General features: G+C 47.7%; 1 protein-coding gene across 9 annotated transcripts in view; it reads right to left on the bottom strand.

Annotated features, from left to right (window-relative positions):
• Positions 1 to 27341, bottom strand: part of nup98 (nucleoporin 98 and 96 precursor) — a 126345-nt gene that overhangs the window by 86945 nt on the left and 12059 nt on the right. For 7 of the 9 annotated variants that reach the window (XM_038819057.1, XM_038819054.1, XM_038819056.1 and 4 more), the window contains exons 2-12: positions 26763 to 26866; positions 23913 to 24017; positions 20725 to 20901; positions 17726 to 17868; positions 14074 to 14181; positions 11876 to 12059; positions 10066 to 10131; positions 7612 to 7781; positions 5798 to 5926; positions 3937 to 4075; positions 1605 to 1697 (exon numbers count right to left, since the gene is read on the bottom strand). In XM_038819057.1, coding sequence (XP_038674985.1) covers positions 1605 to 1697; positions 3937 to 4075; positions 5798 to 5926; positions 7612 to 7781; positions 10066 to 10131; positions 11876 to 12059; positions 14074 to 14181; positions 17726 to 17868; positions 20725 to 20901; positions 23913 to 24017; positions 26763 to 26838 — 1390 coding nt within the window. In that variant the 5' untranslated portion in view covers positions 26839 to 26866. The remainder of the gene's footprint in view (positions 1 to 1604; positions 1698 to 3936; positions 4076 to 5797; positions 5927 to 7611; positions 7782 to 10065; positions 10132 to 11875; positions 12060 to 14073; positions 14182 to 17725; positions 17869 to 20724; positions 20902 to 23912; positions 24018 to 26762; positions 26867 to 27341) is intronic. The other 2 variants (XM_038819060.1, XM_038819061.1) reach the window with 1 other exon arrangement.

The raw sequence follows: 27341 nt of genomic DNA, 5'->3' as shown, positions 1-27341 counted from the left end.
ACACACACACACAGACACACAACACACGGACACACACACACCCCACAGACACACATCAGAGACACACACGAGACACACACACACGCGACAACACACACACACACACAGACACAGAGACACACAGAAACACACAGAGACACACAGACACACAGACCCACAGACACACAGACACAACAGACACACACAGACCACACTCACAGACACACACAGACACCCACAGACACACACAGACACACACAGACACACACAGACACACACAGAGACACACAGAGACACACACAGAGACACACAGAGACACACAGAGACACAGACACACACAGAGACACACAGAGACACACACACACACAGACACAGAGACACACACAGAGACACACACACAGACACACACACAGACACAGACACAGACACAGACACACACACAGAGAGAGAGAAACACACAGAGACAGAGAGGCACGCACAGAGAGAGACAGAGAGGAGTGGCTGTAAAAGTAGAGTCAGGCCTTTCAGGGGTGATGTTACGAAGCCACTTTCTTCACAAAGGAGAGTCGAAGTCTGGAACTCTCAAAAATAATTTGGCGTCAGTTGTAACTTTCAGGACAGAAATTGATAAGTTATTTGTTGGGCAAGTGTTATGAGCCACGATTTAAAGAATCCCAAAGTGTATCATGGAGTTCACCTGACCCACAACTTTTAATAGATTGTGGTATGGGGAGCACACGGCCCACACTACAGGTGTGGGACAGCAGAAATGGAAAAGTACTTTTAAAACAAAACTATGTTTATTCTATGAACTCAAGTTAACCTTTTTAAAACATACAGTGAGCATCTTAGCAACCATTAATTCAAATACAACCCCCAAAGAATACAACACTAAGTAATCCTTAATAACTTCCCAAACAACATCCAGAAGACAAAAGAAACACATTTTAACAGAAGCTCACCAGGTTTACATTCACTACTGAGAACATTTATAATTCTGAATTCACCAAATGATCAAGAGATAGTCTTTTCATGGCAGAGAGAACAGCAGTACACCTGCTCTGTCTGGCTTCAGCTCCAACACTGAAAACAAAACTAAAACACACCCTGCAGCAAACAGCCTAAAACAAAAGTAAAAAGCTGACAGACAGCCCAGCTCCACCCACTCTCTGATATCACTGCATAATAAAAACCCTCCTCTTAAAGGTACTCTCACATGACATAAGAATCAATGATTCTGCTAATGTGCACAGCCACCTGTAAGGTACCACACAAGGCCAGTGCAGTGTTAAATACGGTGCTTGGAGTCACCATGCAAACAAATTTAATGGTATTGCGCGCCAGGAAATAAAGCAGCAAAATGTTACAGGGAACACCAATCAAGGTGTCAAGGGATGTGGAGCAATGTTCGGTCAATGAGTTGAGGTACAGATTAGCTTTTAACTGCTTCCTAGAATAAGCTCAGCTGTGATCAGCAATGGCTTCATGTCGGCCAGCTCGTATCCAAGGGCACTGCTGATCCATTTTCCTGTTTTAGGGAGGGGGGGTTGTGGGGCAGGAAGTAAATTTCTGACACCTCTCTCCAAATTTCCCTCCGTGTAAATTTGACCCGCTTAACAACACACCTGATCCGAATCCACCTCCAAGCGTAGTTCCCAGGGCTCCTGCTGTCGGTTTCGTCCCGAACAGACTACCTGTTGCTGCATTCGCTCCAAAACCTGGAAAATTGGATCCAAAGCAGCAAGTCACAATCAGCCAGCTTTCAATTAAACCATTGTCGTCTCGTACGCATTTACACGGTGGCATCAGGGCCCAGTAATTCGCACTCAGTGGCGCAGACATGTTTGTTACAGCAAAAAGGACATACTAACGGGGGCAGAGATTTAAACTGTGCAGTTGGCTGCTGAGATTCTATAGTGACCAAGCAGCCAGCAGGCCTGGACAGTCAGGAGCCATTCAGATGTGGAACCTATTGACCATGAACACTTATCAGCATTTTAAAAGGAAGAGATGGTGACAAAATCCCAAATTAGCTGTGTGCTGAATCTCAGTAAGGTTACATTAGCTTTACGGGAAGTGTGTGTCTGTGTGATGCTGGGTCGAGATAAACAACAACCTCCATTGAGACGGTACCTTTAACACCAGAATTCCCAAGGTGCCTCACAAGAGCATTACAAAACAAAAGATGACATCGAACCATACGAGGGGATATTAGGAGGTCGCAAAAAGCTCAAAGTGTTAGGTTTTAAGGAATATCTTAAAGGAGGAAAGTGAGATATAGGTGGAGAGGTTTAGGGAGGGAACTCCAGACCTTAGAGCCCAGGCAGCTAAGACAGGGCTGCCAACGGTAAAATTATTCAAAGTGCGGATGCTCAAGAGGCCAGAACTGGAGCATCGCTGAAATGGGTGCAGATTGTAGGGCTGGAGATCAGAGATCGGATCGGGAAAGGCCATGGAGTGATTTGAAAATATTTTTAAACTCAAGGCATTGCCTGACTCGGAACCAACATAGCGAGCAGTGAGCAGAGGGGTGATAGAAGAACAGGACCTAGTATGAAATCGGTGAGCAGAGGGGTGGAATAAAAGGGGCAGTAGCAACAAAGATATGAAATCAGCTGAGTGACACGAAACAATACTCAGCAGGTCTGGCAGCATCTATAGAGAGAAACTGTTAACGTCTCAAGTCCACATCCAGCCTCCACAGTATTTTGCTTTAATTGTAGTAATGGTTAGTAGATGTTATTCAGGTTGCCGGAAGGTTTGTAATTCCTCAAGGGACAGTGTTGCCTCTTCTTCTCCTGATAAATATATTAACGCCGTAGACCCTGGTGCACGGAGCACATCTTCTAATGGACACAGATACGCCAGTGGAATTGGCAGGCATTTTCAATACAGAGAAATGTGAAGTGATTCATTTTGAGGGGTAAAACAGAGACAATATAAAAGGTACAACTTTGAAGGGAGAACAGGAGCAAAGAAATCCTTCCAAAGAGTCATATGGACTCGAAACAGGTGAAAAGATTCACAAAAACGGATCCAGGAAGGAGGCACTTCAGTTATGAAGATTGATTGGAGAATTTGGGACTATTGTCCTTGGAGAGGGCGGAGGAGAGATTGGAGAGATCCGGGCAGGGTAGGCAGAGAGAAAGTAACGAGGGAGCACAGACTTAAAGTAATTTGCAGAAGCAAAAGTTAGAAGAGTAACAGCTCTTCCACGCAGCAAGTGGCTACGGCCTGCAATGCATTGCTCGAGTGTGTGGTGGAGGCAGGTTATACGAAGGTTTTCAAAAGGAAATTACACTGTTATTTGGAAACGGAGAACATGCAGAGTTGCCAGGAAAATGGCACTATGGTGCAGACCAATGGGTCAAATATCGTCCTTCAGCAGTGTAATAATTCTTTTATTAAATAAATTTAGAGTACCCAATTAATTTTTTCCAATTAAGGGTCAATTTAGCGTGGCCAATCCACCTACCCTGCACATCTTAGGGTTGTGGGGGCGAAATCCACGCAGACACGGGGAGAACGTGCAAACTCCACACGGAGTCGGACCCAGAGCCGGGATCGAACCTGGGACCTCACCACCGTAAGGCAGCAGGGCTAACCCACTGTGCCACCGTGCTGTGTAATAATTCTTGTGAAATTCCCTGGAAACAGAGATAGTAGGCTGCTTCCAATGGAAAAGGATTCCTAGCCTTAACACGAGTCTGCATGTTCTCCCAGTGTCTGCGTGGGTTTCCTCCGGGTGCTTCGGTTCCCCCCTCCCTTAGTGTCCAAAGATGTGCGGGCTAGGTTGGGTTACAGGGATAGGACTAGGGAATGGGCCTAGGTTAGGGTGGTCTTTCAGAGGTTGACGGGCCAAATGGCCTCATTCTGCACTGTAGGAATTCTATGTTCCTTCTAAACTCTAGCCAGCAAGGGGAACAGAAATTGGAACGAGGGGAGCGTTACTCTCACCGCCGAAGTTTGAAGTATTGGCGACGGCTCCGATCGTCAGGTTGGGCTTGGTACCAAACAGTCCAGCACCGGCTGCACCGAAGGTGGAAGCACTCGTCGTGGCTACTCCAAATCCAGCGGGTTTGTTAGCAAACAGGGTCTGTGGAAGGGGGGGGGGGGGAAGAGAGAAGAAAATACAGTTTACCAACAGACTATTCAATCCAGTTCTACCCCCTCTGCCCACGGTACACCATCCTATTTTACAGTCTGGTTAATGAGAAAACTGCGCAATGACCAATTCTCTATCACCCAAATTCTCACCAACCTCCAGATACTGCAGCACTGGCATTGCTATCCCTGTAGGCTACCCAGGTCAAAGCACATCATGCTCTCCTCAACCCTCATCCCAACAGGATATACCAATGCTCCATTCAAGCCGCCTCCACACCTTCCTCCCGGCATATCCTTCTATTTCTGCCTCGTTCAATCAATCTTAATCACTCACTGTGGTAGTAAGTTCCGCATCTTCACCACTGAGTAAAGATGTTTCTCCGGAATTCCACGTTGGATTTAATAGGGCTGGGCAATAAATGCTGGTCTAGCCAGCGATGCCCGTATCTGATGAACGAACAAACATCAGGTCCCTAGTTCTGGTGTCCATGACAAGTGGACACATCTTCTCTACATCTACCCTATGGAACCCGTACATCATTTTAAAGACATCTATCATGCAGCCCCTCCTACAACGTATTCTGTTTCCGTCATAAGCATTTCAGCCTATTCAATCTTTTAACAGTTAAAAAATGTATTTGTTGTCACATGTAGGCTTACATTAACACTGCAATTAAGTTACTGTGTAAAGCCCCCAGTCGCCACTTTCCGGCACCAGCTTGGGTACACGGAGAATTCAGAATGTCTAATTCACCTAACAGCACGTCTTTGGACTGTGGGAGGAAACCGGAGCACCCGGAGGAAACCCACACAGACACGGGGAGAACGTGCAGGCTCCGCACAGACAGTGACACAAGCCGGGAATCAAACCTGGGACCCTGGAGCTGTGAAGCACAGTGCTAACCACTGTGCTACGTTTCACTTCAGTTCTGGTATTCACCTTTGCCATAAGACATAGGAACAGAGTTATGCCATTCGGCCCATCGAGTCTGCTCCACCATTCAATCATGGCTGATATTTTTCAGACCCCCATTCTCCTGCCTTCTCCCCATAACCCCTTAATCAAGAACCTATCTATCTCTGTCTTAAAGACACTCAATGATTTGGATTCCACAGCCTTCTGCGGCAAAGGGTTCCACAAATTCACCTCCCTCTGGCTGAAGAAATTCTTCCTCATCTCGGTTTTAAAGGATTGTCCCTTTAGTCGGATTTCCTAAGACTGGAAACTTCCTCTCCACGTCCACTCTAAGCCTCTCAGCATCATGCAAGTTTCAAAAAGATCCCCCCTCATCCTTCTAAACTCCAACGAGTGCAGACCCAGATTCCCCAACCGCTCCTCATACGACAAGCTCTTCATTCCAGGGATCATTCTTGTGAACCTCCTCTGGACCCTTTCCAAGGCCAGCACATCCTTCCTTAGATACAGGGCCCAAAACTGCTCACAATACTCCAAATGGGGTCTGACCAGAGCCTTATACAGCCTCAGAATTACATCCCTTCCAGTGCCTCTTACATCCTTTTTATGGAGATCAAAACTGTGCCCAGTACTCCAAGTGTGGTATAATCAAGGTTTTATACAATTTAAACAAGCTTTTTAATTCTACGAATTTCATTGATTGTCAGAATCAAGGGATTGAACCATTTACTTTACTCATTCCAGGATGGTCATGGATCAAACGGTTTTGAAAACCTCCAATAACCTGGTACTTACATTGTTGAAAGGAGCATTGGCAGTGCCAAAGAGGCCACCCCCTGCACCAAATGTACTGCCGGTACTGGTGTTGGTGTTGGTTCCAAAGATCCCACCTGTCTGTGTGACTGGGGCAGTTCCAAATAAACTCTGCAGAGCAAAGGGTTAGGTTAGTGCTGGGAGACAGAACTTGCATTTCTACAGCACCTCTCATAAACCTGGGATTCCATAAAGCACTTTACAGACCGGTTACAATGCAGGAGGCCATTCAGCCTTTTGTATCTATGCTAGCTCTCTGCAAGAACAAGTGATCCAGTCCCACTGCACAGAATGATACAGTGCAGAAGAGACCTTTGGTCCACTGAGTCTGCAGCAATGTATGATAACTAGCAAGGGCGGTGACCTGCAAGCACAGGTAGCTGGTGGAATGGGCGGGCGAGGGGCAGGTTCAATTTAATACAGAGAAATGCAAAGTGATTCACTTTTAGAAGAACAACAAAGAGGCAAAATAAAACAAAGGGTACAATTCTGAAGGGTGTGCAGGAGCTGAGGGACCTCGGGGTGCAACTGAAGGTGGTCGGGCAGGTTGAAAAAGTGACCAATGACATAAATGGACTTCTTAAATAGGGCATAGGATAGAAAAGCAAGGAACCTTTACAAAACACTGGTTCAGCCTCAACTGCAGCAGCGTGTCCAATTTGGGGCAGCGCACGTTGAGGATATGAGGGCATTGGAGAGGATTTGATAAAGTTGCTGAAAACATTAGGGATCTGGGCTGAGTAAGGGATTCTTCCCAATGGAAGCCAGAAGATACAGATTTAGGATGATCTAAAAGGGAACCAACAGCCATAGCGGTTCTGATCTGGAATGCACTGCCCAGGAGTGAGGCAGATTCAATTGCGGTTCTCAGAAGTGTATTGGATAAGCCCTTGGAGAAAATAGCCTCTTCTGTGCAAACACCCCCCCGCCCCGCGTCTTTTCCTGCCTTGCTGGTACATCGCTGAGTGTTCCCAGTTCTGATGAAGGATCAGAGATGCGAAGCGACGTTGTCTTTGTATTTACTGTATTTTTTTGTTCTTATTCCTGACATCTGCAGTATTTTGCCGTGTAAAAATCTATTAATTGCACTTTTGAAATTTCAGATTGCTCCACAGGCTGAGCAGCTTTTTGAGGGAGTGAGTTCCAGATTCCCGCTCCTGTGTGTGTAGGGCTCCCTGGCACCCCCCAGAATGACCTGGCTCCATTTTTAAGGTCCTGCTCCCTTGATCAGAACGTCCCCAACTGGAGCAAATAGGATCATAGAACAGTACAGCACAGAACAGGCCCTTCGGCCCTCAATGTTGTGCCGAGCCATGATCACCCTACTCAAACCCGCGTATCCACCCTATACCCGTAACCCAACAACCCCCCCCCCCTTAACCTTACTTTTATTAGCACACTACGGGCAATTTAGCATGGCCAATCCACCTAACCCGCACATCTTTGGACTGTGGGAGGAAACTGGAGCACCCGGAGGAAACCCACGCACACAGGGGGAGGACGTGCAGACTCCACACAGACAGTGACCCAGCCGGGAATCGAACCTGGGACCCTGGAGCTGTGAAGCATTTATGCTAACCACCATGCTACCCTGCTGCCCCTAATCGATAGAGAAAAACTATCAAATCCTTTAATCATCATAAATTCTGCAGTTAGATCATCCCGTGCTCGAATACAGGCCTGGTCTGTACAACCTGTCCGCGTAACTTCACCCTCTCGGGTCACAAAGCTGCAGTGGCCTGTGGGTGGAATGAGCACAGGGCACACAGCCTTCTCTGCACTCTCAATGCCCTTACCATGCTGCTGGTGTTGGGCTGACCCAGGGTGTTTGCAGTGGGAAAACCGAAGCCGGTGCTCTGCGTAGTGGTGGCCAGTCCGAAGGGCTTGCTCCCGAAGAGGCCGGTGTTGGCCTGCGGCTGTGCCTGACCAAAGAGGCCGCCTGTGGTTGTGCCAAAAGCGCCAGTACCTGAAACACAGACACGCTAACATCAATGGAGACTGACGGCACGCGACAACAGGTTGGCGAGATAACCAACCGCTGTAGGTCATCCATGCCCAGTGGGTTTCACCTCCTCCCCCAGACCTTCTTGCAGTTGGCAGTCATCCCACAACCCTCAAACCTCCCCCCCCCCCCCCCCCCCTCCCCCCCTCCAGCAGAGGTACTTTCAAACAGGTTTCCACCGCAGCACAGACTTGCCTCTCCACTTGTAGCTTGACTGCAGCTGTTGCATTTTCTGTAAAAAAACAAAACACGCAACAGACAAGCCTCCCACAAACATATATACAGGGTTAGCTACATCTAGACAGGAGAGTCCGGAACACAGGGTGTCAGCCCCTGAGAGCAGGTGAAATGCCTTTTGCGGGATGAGAATCTTTGTGGCGTTCTCTATTGCAGAGAGTTGCGGACACTCGGTCATTCCGTTTATTCAAGAGTAAGATCAAGTGATTCTTGCAAAGTACGGGAATCAAGGAATGTGAGGACATTGCCGGATGGTCGGGCAGAGGTTGAACATCAGCCATGAGCTTACTGGATGGTGAAGTAGGGTTGAAGGACTGAATGATGTACGCCTGCCAATGTTCATCACCTCCATAACACACCATCCTGTAGTGCATGGTAACATTCAAGGAAAATCTGTTTAACGTTGTCATTAAAGTGGCCATCAACTGCATTAGTGTCCTTGTGGGAGACGATAGAAGGGACCGTGCCAAGATGTGCCTAAACTATTTATTGATCCAAGTTTTGCTACCCTTTAAGGGCGTCAACCAGGCAACGCCTGTTTGGGGCAGCTGCATGTAACAGGTACAAAATTCAAGCTCCACTTCAGTGTGTACGTGTTTCCCATCCAAGGGGTGGGGAGTTCCGATACCATAAAATACAACAAACCCAGTGCAATACGATAAATTGTGGACAGCCCTGAGCTGGAAGGAGCCAGTTTTCCTGTCCAGTAAGGGTGCCGGGTTGTTTTAACCCTCCAATATACCCATTGCGCCCTCTCGGAGTTATCAGAAACCACCAGTTACCTAGTTGGTAGAGGGAGAGATTAAATCCTTTCTGAAATTATGGTTGATGGCAGCCAATGCTATAGTCACTGTGAACCTTCCTCTTTCTCCCCACTCCCATCAAGGGCGCCACTGGGAGAGTCTTTTAGCTCTACAGCAGCGTAGGAGGTATCAAAATGCAACATAAACTGGCACCCCACGGTGATAGGATACGTAAAGCTTCATGTCCATTCATACAGCATTTACTGCTGCTCCATTCACTCAACACCTGCTGCCCTTACCCAGTCTCAGCCTCAATGTGACTCCAGTCCAGCACAACATGATTAACTATTAATGTCCCTCTGAGCTGGCCTAGTAAACCACTCAACTGTAACAAACGGACTGCCCACCATACCCCTCTTGGGGATAACTGGGGTGAATTTTAAGCAAAAATAAATGTTTGGAAAGGGGAGATTTCCTGTTAATCAAGTTCTGCTCCTTTCTCAAATCTGTCAGCTCACCCCAGGCCTGGCTCTTTCCCCCACCGTTAAACATACGCAGACCTCTGCTCCATATAAAGCTGGGTTGGACAAGAGGAGTGCATAACTCTTGCACATCAGAGCTGTTGGGTCAGAAAGCTTCCTCACTATTCCTATCTGTGATGGCTCCTTTAATTTCCAAACCCGCCAAACACTTTCAAATTCCACAGAAGGATATGCTCCTTGAACATCTTCTAGTCCAGCAACTCCTGGGGTTACTCTCTGTCCATCCCACAGGATACAAAACCACATGCACACAGTTTGTAAAAGGCACGTGGGACATAACTGTTAAGAGTTGTGATAACAAGAGTGTCAAATTGTGTACACCATGGTCACTCCTAGTAGTTGGAGACAATGATAGGTGCATGCACAGGGACAGCAGGCAGAAGTGAAAGATGGGGCACTGCAAGTCACTATCGAACAGACTGGCCACACCTGTCCTGAAGGCTCTGGAAACAATGGCCACACTGGACGGGGAAAGAGAGCAGTCACATAGCTGGCTGTGCGCACAGGACGCTCCTTTGCAAAGGAGCCAAAACTGTCAATGGAGGAGGGGGGTGTAAATAGGAAAAGAGGAGCTGGACCCCAAAGGAATTCCAGCTTTTGCTGGTGATTAGCAAATGCTTCCAGCGCAATCGTGCAACGTATTTATGCTTCCTGTAAAATGACCGAACCACTACCTGGTCTCGGCTGTCATCAAAGCTTTTCAAATCTCACGATGAAAGTCCCTACCTGTTTTCTGAAGACTGGACCCACTGACTGTCCCCAGCACACCCACTTGGGAAAGGAGACCAGTGTCTGAGGAAAGGAAGTCACTCGTTCAATGTTTGATTTTAAAAAAAAAAAGAATTTACAACACAACTAAAAGCGGCAACAAAGGAGACAAATCGACATCTGGGGAGCCCATGGGTACAGGTAGCTCGCCACGAGTAACTGCAAGGAACCGTGCTAGAGACAGAGCTCTGACACCCGCCCCAAACATCACAGCCTTCAGCAAAGGAGAGAAAACTCAAATAGCGTTTTATAAAAGATGGCGTACATACTTTAAAAAATAAAATGCATGATGCCCCCTCAATCAGTCCAGTCCATTTTTAGTGAGGGGGTAACAAGTGTTTGGTGGTTACGCTACTGTTCCAATAACCCAGAAACCGGGGCTAGTAACCCAGAATTGTCAAATCCCAATGCGGACGGTTTGAGAATTTGGACAGGGTTAAGAAAATCCGAAATTAAAAGCCGGTACAGGTGACGATGAATCTGACAGATGGTCAAAAAAAAAGTCTGGTTCACCCGTGTCCTTCAGGGGTGGAAACCCGATGTCCCGACTCGGTCTGTGTCTATACGTGACTCCAGGCCCACAGTAACCTGACTGACTCGATGCCCTCAGGAAATTCAGGATGGGCACGAGCCGGCCTTCCCAGCATCATCCACAGAGAACCAACCAATGACTGGGCAAGAGGCAGCTGGCTTAACCAGACTCTGTCAGAATACTGAAAAAGGGCAAGCTATTTCACCTTGGGCTTTACACTATAGAAATCTAGGAAAATAAACAAATTTTGCAATGAAATTATCAAATGAAAGAGCAAGCGTGTGTACCTTTAAACATTGCAAATATTCTGGATTGTACTGATTGGTTCCGGGTATGTAGTGAGGTGGACAGATTATTTTTCAGATGCAGCAAGACCCAGAAAGACAGTCACTGTTGTTTGACGGAGGGATTTGGCCCAGGACAAATCTTACCCCGGTTTACTATGGTGCTGCCCTTGGCACTAATGCAGCACCTACTTAGTTAAAACTGCTCAACATGCAACAGCTCCTCAGGGATTGTTGGAGGTCCTCACCCCCGATCCCACTCACTGATGGAAAAAGTGTGTCAGCAAGTCCCGCAGCATCTCCCCAGTGAGGTCTCTTGTCCCACATGCACAGGGGGCAATCACTGCCTGATTTGCACCTTGGAAGGGGGGCAGCACAGGGGGAATGGGCAGGTTGCCCCGAGAATCGCCACAGTGATATCTCACATGTCTGAGGCCAGGATGATAGGGACGGGGGTAGGGTTGTGTGCAGCAGTGACACAGATGCTTTGATTATAATGAACAAACCCAACATAAAAATCCCCAATGAAGGGCCAGTGTGTACTGGATGGTGGTGGGGGGTGATGGAGGTGAGTAAGGACATGAACAGCAGAGCTCTGGATAAGTTGAGGTGCCACCGGATCCCCTCTCTGCTGCGATCACCCCTGTAATGGTCAAACATCCTCCTGACACTCTCTTCGGAGCTGGATAAATGGCAAATGTGAAAAGTACAAGGGACTAACTTGGACTGGGTATAAACAACAGCACCATCACTGTCAGCATCTGGAGAGAATGAATTAAAGCACTAATGCTGCACATCCATATTGTACGGGCTTCAGACCTAACTGTCACTTTAGCCCTCAGTACTCTGATACTTGTAATGCCACCCCCTCCCTCCCAAATATCCCCAAAACGAGCTCCCCAGTCTGCAACACACCAGGCTGCAGTCCATTCCAAACAATCACTCAACTCACTTGCTCCAAAGCCTGTTTTGTTCTGTCCAAAGTTGAATCCTCCGGCCGGGTTGGCAGGTGTAGCGCCAAACAGCCCAGTGCCAGCGCTGCATGTAGCAGTCGAGGTGCCAAACAAACCGCCACCTCCCCCAAGAGGGGCCTGTGGCCCCTTGCGGCCTGCCGTGTAATCCTCCAGACGCAACTCCTGGACAAAGCAAGATCACACAAAGAGAGAGAGTTAACTGGGGAGAATAAGCAGCCAGTGATCAGGAATCCTACCTGATTTATTCCCCTATCCTTTAGCTCAGAGCTGCTGAGATCAGTCAATTGAGTATGCTGGAGAGTGAGGTAGTGTAGTGAAAATGTTACTGGACTGGGAATGTTACTGGACCAGAACACAAGCTCATTTCCCAGTACAACAGTTTTGGGAATACGAATGTGCTTCAAATCTATCAATACAAAATTGGTTTCAGATAATAATCGTTATTAGTGTCACAAGTAGACTTACTACACGGCAATGAAGTTACTGTGAAAATCCCCTAGTCACCACACTCCAGCGTCTGTTCAGTACACAAAGGGAGAATTCAGAATGCCCAATTCACCTAACAGGAAGTGGGAGGAAACCGGAGCACCCGGAGGAAACCCACGCAGACACGGGGAGAACGTGCAGATTCCACATTGACAGTGATCCAAGTGGGAATCGAACCAGGGACCCCGAAGATGCAAAGCAATAGTGCTAACCACTGTGCTAGCCTGCTTCCCAATGCCATACCAGGCTGCGATGCAGCCAGATAGGATGCTTTCTGTGGTGCATCGGTAAAATTTGGCAAGAGTCAATGTGGACATGACGAATTTCCTTAGTTTCATGAGGAAGTATAGGCGCTGTTGTGCTTTCTTGGTCGTAGTGTCGCTATGGGTGGACCAGGACAGATTGCTGGTGATGTGTATACCTAGGAACTTTAAGCTGTTAACCATCTTCGGCAATGTAAATTCTATGATCTATGATCTGCACCTCGGCCCTGTTGATGCAGACAGGGGTGTGTACGAGTTTCCTGAAGTCAATGACCAGCTCTTTAGTTTTGCTGACGCTGAAGAAGAGATTATTGTCGTTATACCACTCCAATAGGTACTCTATCTCCCTCCTGTATTCTGACTCATCGTTGTTCGAGATCCAACCCACTATGGTCATCAGCAAACTTGTAGATAGAGTTGGAGCCAAATTTTGCCACACAGCCGTGTGTGTATAGGGAGTATAGTAGGGGGCTGAGTACACAGCCTTGAGGGGCCCGCAAAAAAAAGGTGATATTGCATTTATAATAAAGTCTTATTTTAAAAATAACCATCCACCCCTTATTTTTCATGCAATCACTCCTGGATTTATTATTATTTCCGGCCAGTCTTACAATGAAACTAAAATATTGGGGTTTTGGTCCAGTACCCTAGCCACTGGCCTGGGATTATTATGAGCACCCGGAGGAGACCTGCGCAGAAACGGGGTGAACATGCAAACTCCACACAGTCACCCAAGGCCGGAATTGAACCTAGGTATCTGGCACTCTGAGGCAGCATTGCCAACCACTGTGCCACCGTGCCGCCCACGAGCAGTGACTTGTGTTACTCTGCTTGTTGCACAGCAAGAACTGCGAGCTGGAGACAGGGAGAACCGGAATAATGAATTGGACAAGACCCTCATTGGAGCTTTGCGAAAACCACTCTGACCGTTTTAAAGGGGTTGGAGGGAGAGTCTCTGGGGACTGTGTGTCATCAAAACTGTCCACAAGTCGCTGCGGAGGTTTTCTGCAAGTGAGTGCTGTTTGGGTGTGGAGTGCATCCAGGAACTTGGGGTAGAATTTAGCTGCCAGCGAAAGCAATTGGAGGGGCAAATCCATTGCGTGGGAAGTGAGTGGTCTCACTACAGGAAGATGGCTGGGAAAGGCGGACATTGCGTGCGGTGTCACATTTGTATGGCAAGTGATGAGAGAGCTTCGAACCGTGAGACATATCTTTGTTCTATCAACCTTCAACAGTGAAATTTATCATTTGATTTGAAGCATTGTTAATATTTGAAGTGCGTTGATTTTAGTTGACTCTTTAAAGTTTTAAAGAGTGAAATCAGGTTTCATTACGTTGATATCAAGCGATGGGCCTTTATGAGAATTGTAATACTATACATGACCAATAACTGTTATTCTGATCAGAGTCTCCACAATAATACTTGCCTCCAGTGACTTGGTCTCATACTCCTTCATGGCTGTGATACACTGGTGTTTGGTACTAATGTTGGTGCTGACTCCAGACTTCACCATGGTGTCTGTGCCTGTTGGGGGCTGCAGGCATACGAAAAGCAAACAATAACAGTAAAGTTAATGCAGCAGGGCACTTGGATGCGATAACGTATGGAGTTTAGAGCAACTAAAATCTAAATAAATTCCACATGCCAAACCGCCCCATATATCTTGGCTGTAGAGAGTCTGCTGATTGAAGCTGGGACCTGCTAGCTCAAATCTCTCAGTACCACAATGGTTGGCTGGCAGAGCTGGCCAAGCTCACATTGCTCAGCCCTTCCTGCTCTCAATCTCACACCAGTTGCGGTGCAGCAATTATTAAAATGCCCCATTAGCCAGTTCCGAAGTTGAAAAATGAAATGAAATGAAAACCGCTTATTGTCACGAGTAGGCTTCAATGAAGTTACTGTGAAAAGCCCCTAGTCGCCACATTCCGGCGCCTGTCCGGGGAGGCTGGTACAGGAATTGAACCGTGCTGGTGGCCTGCTTTAAAAGCCAGCGATTTAGCCCAGTGAGCTAAACCAGACCCTCCATTGCTCCAGTTTCCATTGCTCTCAGAATAACGTGGCTGTAGGCATCCTCATCAGAACAAGATTAACATGTATTTTACTACAGAGTGCCAACAAGTGGCGCTCGGTCATGGGCTGTAGAACACTAGCACAGAAATAAATATCCACGACAATTCCTTTCTCTCCCCCACCAATCTGCACAGCATCCAATTTACCCCACTTAAAGCACTGGAAAGCTTGGGGAGATAGTGGAGATAGACCCAAACTCATGATCTGGGGATAACAATTCAACTCCCATCACAGTGATATTTAAATTGAATTAATAAATTTGGAATATAAAGCAATGGTGACGATGAATAAAAGCAAATTACTGCGGATGCTGGAATCTGAAACGAAAGGGAAAATGCTGGAAAATCTCAGCAGGTCTGGCAGCATCTGTAGGGAGAGAAAAGAGCTAACGTTTCGAGTCCAATGACTCTGTCAAAGCCATGAATCATTGATTGTTGTAAAAACCCATCTGGTTCACTGACGCACTTCAAGGAAGGAAATCTGCCATCCTTACCCGGTCTGGCCTACATGCGACTCCAGACCCACAGCAATGTGGTTCACTCTTTTAAAAAAAAAATTTAGTGTACCCAATTCATTTTTTCCGATTAAGGGGCAATTTAGCGTGACCAATCCACCTAACCTGCACATCTTTGGGCTGTGGGGGTGAAACCCACGCAAACACGGGGAGAATGTGCAAACTCCACACATTAGGGCTGGTTTAGCTCCATTGGGGCTGGTTTAGCTCACTGGGCTGCTGGCTTTTAAAGCAGACCAATCAGGCCAGCAGCACGGTTCGAGTCCTGTACCAGCCTCCCTGAACAGGTGCCGGAATGTGGCGACTAGGGGCTTTTCACAGTAACTTCATTTGAAGTCTACGCATGACAATAAGCGATTTTCATTACATTTCGTTTCACAGACAGTGACCCAGAGCCGGGATCGAACCTGGGGCCGCGGTGCCATGGCAGCAGTGCTAACCACTGTGCCACTGTACTGCCCTGGTTCACTCTGAACTGCCTCTGAAATGGCCATTCAGTTCAAGGGCGATTGGGGATGGACAACAAATACTGTCCCAGCCAGCGATACCATTAGCTCATGAAAGAATAAGTTTTTTAAAAGGTGAACAGCTCAACGTGCAAGTTTTCACTTTCTCACCCTCTCTACTGAGACCGCATCGTACTCACATACCCTCTGTACCGAGACCGCATCGTACTCACATACCCTCTGTACCGAGACCGCATCGTACTCACATACCCTCTGTACTGAGACCGCATCGTACTCACATACCCTCTGTACTGAGACCGCATCGTACTCACATACCCTCTGTACCGAGACGGCATCGTACTCACACACCCTCTGTACCGAGACCACATCGTACTCACATACCCTCTGTACCGAGACCGCATCGTACTCACATACCCTCTCTACTGAGACCGCATCGTACTCACACACCCTCTGTACCGAGACCGCATCGTACTCACACACCCTCTCTACTGAGACCGCATCGTACTCACATACCCTCTGTACCGAGACCGCATCGTACTCACATACCCTCTGTACCGAGACCGCATCGTACTCACATACCCTCTCTACTGAGACCACATCGTACTCACATACCCTCTGTACCGATACCGCATCGTACTCACATACCCTCGGTACCGAGACCACATCGTACTCACATACCCTCTGTACCGATACCGCATCGTACTCTCATACCCTCGGTACCGAGACCACATCGTACTCACACACCCTCTCTACTGAGACTGCATCGTATTCACATACCCTCTGTACCGAGACCGCATCGTACTCACACACCCTCTGTACTGAGATCACATCGTACTCACATACCCTCTGTACCGAGACCACATCGTACTCACACACCCTCTGTACCGAGACCGCATCGTACTCACACACCCTCTGTACCGAGACCACATCGTACTCACACACCCTCTGTACCGAGACCGCATCGTACTCACATACCCTCTCTACTGAGACCGCATCGTACTCACATACCCTCTGTACCGAGACCGCATCGTAATCACATACCCTCTCTACTGAGACCACATCGTACTCTCACACCCTCTCTACCGAGACCGCATCGTACTCACATACCCTCTCTACTGAGACCGCATCGTACTCACACACCCTCTGTACCGAGACCGCATCGTACTCACACACCCTCTGTACCGAGACCACATCGTACTCACACACCCTCTCTACCGAGACCGCATCGTACTCACATACCCTCTGTACTGAGACCGCATCGTACTCACACACCCTCTGTACCGAGACCGCATCGTAATCACATACCCTCTCTACTGAGACCACATCGTACTCACACACCCTCTCTACCGAGACCGCATCGTACTCACATACCCTCTCTACTGAGACCGCATCGTACTCACACACCCTCTGTACCGAGACCGCATCGTACTCACACACCCTCTCTACTGAGACCGCATCGTATTCACATACCCTCTGTACCGAGACCGCATCGTACTCACATACCCTCTGTACCGAGACCACATCGTAATCACATACCCTCTGTACCGAGACCGCATCGTACTCACATACCCTCTGTACTGAGACCGCATCGTACTCACACACCCTCTGTACCGAGACCGCATCGTAATCACATACCCTCTCTACTGAGACCACATCGTACTCACACACCCTCTCTACCGAGACCGCATCGTACTCACATACCCTCTCTACTGAGACCGCATCGTACTCACACACCCTCTGTACCGAGACCGCATCGTACTCACACACCCTCTCTACTGAGACCACATCGTACTCACACACCCTCTCTACCGAGACCGCATCGTACTCACATACCCTCTCTACTGAGACCGCATCGTACTCACACACCCTCTGTACCGAGACCGCATCGTACTCACACACCCTCTGTACCGAGACCACATCGTAATCACATACCCTCTGTACCGAGACCGCATCGTACTCACATACCCTCTGTACTGAGACCGCATCGTACTCACACACCCTCTGTACCGACACCGTAGTATACTCACATTGAATTTCACGGTTGTTCCTGTAGGGGCGGCCGTGGTGAAGGTGGTTCCCCCAAACAAAGTCCCCGAGGTGCCACCGAAAGGATTGGAGGCTGTGCTTGTCGTGCCGAAGAGGCCACCTCCAGCTGTGCTGGTTCCAAAAGCTGAAAGCAGGAGCATGGAGTCCATGAATTCCCAGAGTACACAAAAGCCCAACCGTTATGTGTGTTCATGCACATTACAGTACTCCCACCCCCCACCCCCACTTTCCCACATGAACCAGCCTGTCAGACAGGAAACTACAAGTTCAGCAGTGAATTGAAAGATGGTGAAATGGGTTGACAGAAGATAAACAGGCAATGCTGTACTCAGTAGGCAACATCTGGGAACCTCCAACTCTAAGAGACGCTCAAATAACAACAAAACACGTTAAAGACTTTTTATAGCTGCATTCAGGATACCCCAAGGCACTTTCCAGTCAATTCTGTACTTTTGAAGTACAACTCTGGTTGCAGAATTTTCTCACAGGTAGATCCTGTAAATAACCACATAAATATTGGCCAGGACACTGGGGAGAACTCTCCTGCTCTTCTTCAAAATATTGACCATGGGATTTGTTTTCCACACCCACCCAAGAGGGTAGTTTAATGTCTCCTCTGAACGACCGTGCAGCCCTGCCTCAAATTTGCACCGGCGTCAGCTTGGAGGTTGTGACTAAAGTGTCTGGATCGGAATGAATGTATGACTTCCTGACTAAGAGTTGCGACAGTGCTACCCATGGCTGATCCTGTAAATTCAGGCCATCATGCTCCCTACTAGACAGGGGTTAGCACTGTTGCTTCACTGCGTCAGGGTTCCAAGTTCAATTCCGACCTCGGGTGACTGTGCGGAGTCTGGGTGGGTTTTCTCTGGGTGCTCCGGTTTCCTCCCACAGTCCAAAGATGTACAGGTTAGGTGGATTGACCGTGATAAATCACCCCTTGGGGTCCAAAGATGTGCAGTTGCTGAGATAAGGCAGAGGGAATGAGTCTAGGTGGGTGTTCAGAGGGTCGGTGCAGACTCAATGGGCCAAATGACCTCATTCTCCACTGTAGATTGTATGGACTGAGATGCAGATGAGGAAAACCTTGCATTTACGTAGCACATGCCAGGCGTGCTGCAGCTCTACACAGACAATGAATTATCGTGTAGGGAGCATCTAGTACAGGGGTGGGCAAACTTTTCCGTGCAAGGGCCACATTCAGAAATTCACAATTTTAAAGGGCCGCATAGTATTAATAGTCCCGGTTGTAACAAATTAGCGTGCGGCATATACCTCAGCGCTTCCCCCGGCAGCATCCTGCCTTTAGCCCTCTTTATCTCTACTTTTCAAAAATGGCGCTTCACCCGGTTATGATTCTGGGCGCCTCATACAGAACATAGAACAGTACAGCACAGAACAGGCCCTTCGGCCCTCGATGTTGTGCCGAGCAATGATCACCCTACTCAAGTCAACGTATCCACCCTATACCAGTAACCCAACAGCCCCCCACATTAACATAATAAAAAAAATTTTAAAAAAAAAAATTTTTTTTTTTTAATGACTTGATCTTGGTGGGCCGCATAAAGACCTTTGGCGGGCCGCATGCGGCCCGCGGGCCGTAGTTTGCCCACCCCTGATCTAGTATGTCAACTGTGCAGGCACCTGGCATGCAAGGAGAAGACCAAGTTTCCCTCAGGCAGGCGGTGAGCTGGGAAAGGGAAGCTGCAGTGTTGCCCAGGGAGAACTCTTCAGACAGGCATGGGATCTGTAATGCTCAAATAAATGTATATCTAAACCAGGATGTGGAGATGCCGGCGTTGGACTGGGGTGAGCACAGTAAGAAGTCTTACAACACCAGGTTAAAGTCCAACAGGTTTGTTTCAAACACGAGCTTTCGGAGCACTGCTCCTTCCTCAGGTGAATGGCGAGGTAAGTTCCAGAAACATTTATATAGACAAAGTCAGAGATGCTGGACAATGCTTGGAATGCGAGCATTTGCAGGTAATCAAATCATTACAGATCGATGTGGAGATGCCGGCGTTGGACTGGGGTGAGCACAGTAAGAAGTCTTACAACACCAGGTTAAAGTCCAACAGGTTTGTTTCAAACACGAGCTTTCGGAGCACGGCTCCTTCTTCAGGTGACCACGGCTCACCTGAAGAAGGAGCCGTGCTCCGAAAGCTCGTGTTTGAAACAAACCTGTTGGACTTTAACCTGGTGTTGTAAGACTTCTTACTGTATTACAGATCGAGGGAGAGGAATAATCACAGGTTAAAGAGGTGTGAATTGTCTCAAGCCAGAACAGTTGGTAGGGTTTTGCAAGTCCAGGCCAGATGGTGGGGGGTGGATGTAATGCGACATGAATCCAAGATCTCTGTTGAGGCAGGAATGTTCCCTTCCAGTCGGGGAACACTTCAGCAGTCAAGGGCATTCAGCCTCTGATCTCCAGGTAAGCTTTCTCCAAGGCAGTCTTCAGGACACGCGACAACGCAGAATTGCCGAGCAAAAACTTATAGCTAAGTTCCGCACGCATGAGTGCGGCCTCAACCGGGACCTGGGATTCATGTCGCATTACATCCACCCACCACCATCTGGCCTGGACTTGCAAAATCCTAGCAACTGTTCTGGCTTGAGACAATTCACACCTCTTTAACCTGTGATTATTCCTCTCCCTCGATCTGTAATGATTTGATTACCTGCAAATGCTCACAATGCAAGCATTGTCCAGCATCTCTGACTTTGTCTATATAAATGTTTCTGGAACATACCTCGCCATTCACCTGAGGAAGGAGCTGCGCTCCAAAAGCTAGTGTTTGAAACAAACCTGTTGGACTTTAACCTGTTGTTGTAAGACTTCTTACTGTGCTATCTAAACCAGGGCAGATTTGAGACACCGTGTGGCTCTGATAACTCAGTACTCCCCGGGAGCATCAAGCAGTAAAGCCCAAGTTAAATCTGCCTCCTCTGCTCTCCAATGCCTGACAAAAGACATACTTACTTCCAAAGCCTCCGGCAGGCTTGCTCTGCGTGAAGGCATTGCTCTGCTGATTGGAGAAGAGGCCCCCGGTGCTCGCGCCCCCAAACAGGCTGTTGGACGTTGCTGTGCCAAAGCCGAAGCCGGCATTGGTGGATGATGTTGCCGGCTGCCCAAAACTACTGGAGCCAAACAGCCCTCCTGGAAAGAAAAGCGCCACACTGTTAGTGAGCTTGACAACAGAGGAAGTCTGATGTGCAGTTGACAAGTTTGTGCTTTGTGAGAAAAGCTCTCAGAAACCAAAGTGATGATCTGTTTTTTGCACATGTTTGAGGGACTGACCAGAGAACAGGACAAATCTCCTGCTCTTCTTTCAAACAATGCCGGAGGATCATTTACATCCATTCAAGAGGGCAGACAGGGCCATGGTCTAACGCCTCATCCAAAAGGCTGCCTCTTTGACAGTAGAGGGACTCCCTAATTACTGCACTGAGAGCCTATAGTGGGTATTCAAGTCCCTGCAGTGGGACTGGAACCCACAACCTTCTGATTTGAGAGGCAAGACTCCTACCCACAGCTGGCACCTTGGCAATTGGGATTAGAATAGATAGATGCTTGATGGCTGACACAATGTGCAGAAGGGCCTAAACTCTGACATTAAACAAAATATGGATTTAGCTGCTGTTTCCCATTGGCAATACTGATCTGCAACATAACACCAAAAGGTGTCCTGGTCATTTGTATGTGTTTGTGATAACAAGGTGATTATGTGAACCCTGGATCAATCATTGGTTCAGCCTTAGGTCGAGTTTTGGGTCCAGTTCTGGACACTGCATTTTAAGAATTTTTTTATTTATTTTAAGGGCTGGTTTAGCACACTGGGCTAAATCGCTGGCTTTGAAAGCAGACCGAGGCAGGCCAGCAGCACGGTTCAATTCCCATACGAGCCTCCCCGAACAGGCGCCGGAATGTGGCGACTAGGGGCTTTTCACAGTAACTTCATTGAAGCCTACTCGTGACAATAAGCGATTTTCATTTCAGAAGGATGTGAAGGCATTGGACAAATTGCAGAAAAGTTTCATGAGAATGGTCTCAGGGGTTGAAAATGTCACTTATGTAGATAGATTGGAGAAGTTGGGACTGTTTTCTTTGGGAACGGTTGAGATTAAAAAAAAAAGAGGTATGATGAGGTTTTGAGGAGTCTGGACAAAGTGGAGAGAGAAAATTTTTTTTTTTTTTAATTTGATTTATTATTGCCACATGTATTAGTATACAGTGAAAAGTGTTGTTTCTTGCATGCTGTACAAACATTGCATATCGTACATAGGGAAGGAAGGAGAGACTGCAGAATATAATGTTACAGTTATAGCAAGGTGTAGAGAAAAGATCAACTTAACTGTTCCCATTGGTGGAAGAATCGAGGAACGAAGAAGAGACAGTTTTACGGTAACCGATAAAAGGAGCAATGGGGGACACGAGAAGAAGGTTTTTTAACCCAGCGAGCGGCCAGGATCTGGAACATGCCGCCCAAGGGTGATGAGGCAGTTTCAAATCGAGGCTTTCAAAAGGAGAACTGGATCGTTATCAGTCAAGGAAAAACGTGCAGGGCTGGGAAAAGGGGAATGGGACTAGTTGGATTGCTCCTTCAGAGGGTCGGCACGTAGATGACGGATTGAATTGCCCCCTTCTGTGCCACAGCCATTCTAATGATTTTGTTGTGCTCAAATTGGTTGCTAGCTTTCCTACATTACAATAATGTCTACACTTCAACGTCGTTGGCTGAACTGAACAGCACTGAGGGTGTATCCACTGCTCAGGCACTGCAGCAGCTCAAGGCAGCAGCTCACCACCACCTTCTCAAGGGCAACTAGGGATGGGTAATAATTTATTTTATTTTTTGACAGCCAACCAATTTTTATTTTTATTTTTTTTATATTTCTTTATTCTCCTCCTTTTTCACATTTTCTCCCACATTTACACGCACTAACAATAAACTGTAATCAGTAACAAATGTCAATCCCCATATCAATAACGATCCCATCCTCCGACCAAACCCCAAACATTATCCCGCATGTTCACACAAACAAATGACAAAAAGGAATTAGGAATCACTCATTGTCACCCTTAATACACAGCCCCCTCCTTCCAACTAATGTTCGATGTCATCCAGTTCTTGAATGTGCATGATGAATAATGCCCATAAATTGGAGAACCCCTCAGTTCAAACTTAACCTTCTCAAGAGTCAAGTATTCCAACAGGTCCCCCCGCCACGCCAGGGCACAGGGTGGAGAGGCTGCCCTCCATCCCGTCAGGATCCGCCTCTGGGCGATCAACGAGGCGAAAGCTACAACATCTGCCTCCGCACCAGTTTCCAACCCCGGCTGGTCCGACACCCCGAATATGGCCACCCGGGGGCCCAGGTCACGTGCACCACTTTAGAAATTACCCTAAAAATCTCCTTCCAGTAATTCTCTAGCTTTGGACAGGACCAAAGCATATGAACGTGATTAGCACACCCCAGTAATTCTCTAGCTTTGGACAGGACCAAAGCATATGAACATGATTAGCACCCCCCCCGTTCACAAACATCTTCTACTCCGTCAAAGTATTGGCTCATCCTTGCCCTCGTGAGGCGTGCTCTGTGTACCATCTTCAGCTGCATCAGCCCCAACCTCCTGCACGAGGTGGAGGCATTTACTCTCCGGAGCACCTCACACCAGAACCCCTCCTCCATATCCTCTCCCAACTCTTCCTCCCACTTTGCCTTGATCCCTTCCAGTGGTGCCTTCTCTTCCAAAATAGCTCCGTAAACTGCTGACACTACCCCCTTCTCCAGTCCCCCTGTCGTCGGCACCTCCTCCAGCAATGTGGAGGCCGGCTCCTCCGGGAAGTTCTGCATCTCCTTTCTGGCAAAATCTCAAACCTGCATGTATCTAAACATTTCCCCCTGCTCCAGCCCATACTTCGCTTCCAGCTCCTTCAATCCTGCAAACAGACCCCTGAGAAACAAATCTTTCAGTGAGGGTTGGGTAATAAATGCTGGTCCAGCCAGCGACGCCCACATAACATGAATGAATATTTAAACAAAGGAAAGCTATTTGGAATGACCAGAGGTTCACAAAAGAAATGCTTCTTTTGAGGGGTCCATGGTCAGAAATTACTGAACCACAAAACTTAGCAGGAAGCAGTCGAACGGGAATCTGTTCCTTACCTGGTTTGTTTTGAGTGTTTCCAAAGAGTCCACCACCAGCATTCGTGGCTGCGCCAAATCCGGCCGTTGTTGCACCGAATCCACCAAACCCTGGGGTAGCCGTGTCTGAAAAACAGGAAATCTCAGGCCTTTAGGTTTAGGGACCAGAGAAGATATAGGAGGAGCTTCTCACACACTCCCTCCAGTCTGCTCCGTCATTTAATAAAGGATTATGGCGGATCCTCAACATCATCTCCTTTCCTACCCCATCCCCAAATCTGACCAGCACCTTCGTATCCAAGAATCCAGCAATCGGCACGTGACAATATTCCCATACTGACAATAAATCAAATCCAATCTCAACAACCATGACTGTCCAATGTCGAGAATTCAAAAAAAAACCTGGGATTTATTCCTTAGAGCAAAGAAGTTTAAGGGGAGTTTAAATAGCGGCATTCCGATAAATAAATAAGGAGAAAGTGTTTCCAGTGGAAGGTAAGTGGAGGAGAGACGGGGACCCAGGAAAGAAAGATGGAGTGTGAAAAGAGTTCTAAACTTGCCTTGCCACTCCAATCTTCTACAGACACAAGTCCAGCCTTGGCAACAACACTGGCAGATTTAGCTTAATTCCACTTCACACTCTTTTCAACCTGGGCACTCACTAAAAGGAACCCTTTAACCTGACCCATTCCCCAGGAGCAGTGAGGAGATTGCCAGATAGATACGATGTAGTGGTTACATCATTGAACTATTAATTCAGAGAATGAATTTGATTGATTGGATTTGTTTATTGCCATGTGTACCGAGGTACAGTGAAAAGTATTTTCCTGCGAGCAGCTCAACAGATCATTAAGTACATGGGAAGAAAAGGGAATAAAAGAAAATCCATAATAGGGCAACACAAGGTACACAATGTAACTACATAAGCACCGGCATCGGATGAAGCATACAGGGTGTAGTGTTAATGAGGTCAGTCTATAAGAGGGTCATTTAGGAGTCTGGTGACAGTGGGGAAGAAGCTGTTTTTGAGTCTGTTCGTGCGTGTTGTCAGACTTCTGCATCTCCTGCCCGATGGAAGAAGTTGGAAGAGTGAATAAGCCAGGTGGGAGGGATCTTTGATTATGCTGCCCGCTTTACCAGTTAGGCAGTTTGAGAATTTCAATTTTAAATAAATTTGGACAGAAAATCTGGCTTCAGGACAAGTGTCCAGGAAGTGACTGGACTGTTCCAAAATGTCAACATCCTTCATGTCCTTTCGTGCTCAGGGCTGGTCCCCTTATCCATGGAAGGATCGACTTGCCTATGAAGGTTCAGAAGATTATTTACTGGGCTGAGAGATGGGAGTAGAATGGGCCGATACACGCTGGATTTTAGAAGAACGAGGAGTGATCTCATTGAAACGTACAAGTTTCTGAGATAGCCGGACAGGATAGATGCCAAGAAAGGGTCTACGTCCCTTCCCCACCTCGCACTATCACAAGAAGGGGTCAGCCATTTAGGACAGAAACAAGGAGAAATTTATTTGCAATTCGCTATCTCAGGAGGTGTGGATGCTCAATCACTGAGTATATTCAAAACAGAGATTGAATGATTATTGGGCACTATGGAAATGATGGGATTTGGGGTCAGGTTGGAATTATAATAATATAATAATCGCTTATTGTCACAAGTAGGCTTCACTAAGTTACTGTGAAAAGCCCCTAGTCGCCACATTCCGGCACCTGTTTGGGGAGGCCGGTACAGGAATTGAACCTGCGCTGCTGCCTTGTTCTGCATTACAAGCCAGCTGTTTAGCCCACTGTGCTAAACCAGCCTCTTTATTGGGCACTATGGAAATGATGGGATTTGGGGTCAGGATGGGAAATTGAGTTGAGGTACAAGATCAGCCCCAATCTTCCTGTCTGGCACAGCAGGCCAGTGGGGCCAAATGGTCGCCTCCTGCTCCTTTCTTGTGTTTTTAAGGGAAGGGAACTTGATGTCCTTATTCAGTCTGGGCTTACTGACACCAATCACACACCAACATGGTTGGCTTAAGTTCCTTCTGATGGAGTTTAACAAGTCATTTGGTTGCATCAAACATACCAGCTGCCCACTGCCACCTTCTCAGGGCAACTGGGGACGGGCAGCCTTGCCAGCCAGTCCCAGGAGGGGCAGAAATTCACTCACTGCTCCTCGTGTTACTCAGCCGCTCCCAAAACCTCCACAACCTACAGTGAAATGATGTCTTGTCACTCAGCCCCTCGACCAGCTGGTCTACCCTGCTCTTGCAAACAACACAGTTCAGAACACATCTGCAAAAACACAAAACCCAGCGGCGCCTGCGGCCTGTCTCAGTATTCCACTGCTAAGCCACACACCATGTAAAAATACCCATGCATTTAATGGCAGGAGGAGGAAATGAATACAAGGCTTTCCTGAATGGGTGAGATGGAGGGGCTCTGGACCTATTGTACCCAATATCCCGTTGGTGCTGTATGCTTACGAAAGAACGGACATCCCAGACAACTTCCCCTCACTACTGTTTTCACTGTGTGTGATGTGGGTAGCTCAGTACGCTGGGGTATTTATATCCGGCACATAGCAGCACATGTGCAGAATCATGTGGCGGCTGAAGAAACCCGAGAGGCCCAGGTTGTTGCAGCCATGCCATGTACAGTGGACAGGGAACACTGATTTCAGAATAACTGACAGGCCACTGGACTGTTGTGAAGACCCAGCTGACTAATACTTTCAGCGAAGAGAGCCGCTGTCCTTACCTGCTCTGGTCTAAATGGTAACTTTACTCTCTCACCAGTGGCGTGTCGACGGCGGATGGTCAATGCTCACTTTGCCACCTCCCAAAAACAAAAAATGTAGAAAGAGGCAACTTACTTTGTCCAAATGCCGACGCGGTGAAGCCGCTGGTGTTGCCGAAGGTGGGCGTGCCAAACTGCGACTTATTAAACATCTTGCCAGATTACCAAGATCGCAGGCGACTGTGGAGAAAAATGGAAATCAATCACCTAGAATCATGTTTGGGCAGAATCAAAAACTCCAAACAGCATGGTCACTGGGATTTCAGTGTAAGGGGTGAAACATCAACGGAGTCTCCCTCTGGTGCATGAAAAACACAAAACTTCTCTTTCCAATCTTGCAGCCTGCCTGTTCAGATGCGTTACTGGGAGTGACTGGCTGTAGTTTAAAAAGTCATAAGTAGAGCATTGTAACCCATTAGGTATTCGATAAGACGCCAGATAAGGGCTCACGGAATGTAATACATTAGTATGGACAGAGGATTGGTGAATGCTTCCTATGTAGGGGTATGATGTGGAGATGCCGGCGTTGGACTGGGGTGAGCACAGTAAGAAGTCTTACAACACCAGGTTAAAGTCCAACAGGTTTGTTTCAAACACGAGCTTTCGGAGTGCAGCTCCTTCTCCATTCACCTGAGGAAGGAGCAGTGCTCCGAAA

This window comes from Scyliorhinus canicula, chromosome 14, assembly GCF_902713615.1.
Source record: "Scyliorhinus canicula chromosome 14, sScyCan1.1, whole genome shotgun sequence".
In the NCBI taxonomy this organism is placed as follows: domain Eukaryota; kingdom Metazoa; phylum Chordata; class Chondrichthyes; order Carcharhiniformes; family Scyliorhinidae; genus Scyliorhinus; species Scyliorhinus canicula.
The sequence above is the reverse complement of the archived record's forward strand: the minus strand, read 5'-3'. Positions and strand labels throughout refer to the sequence as shown.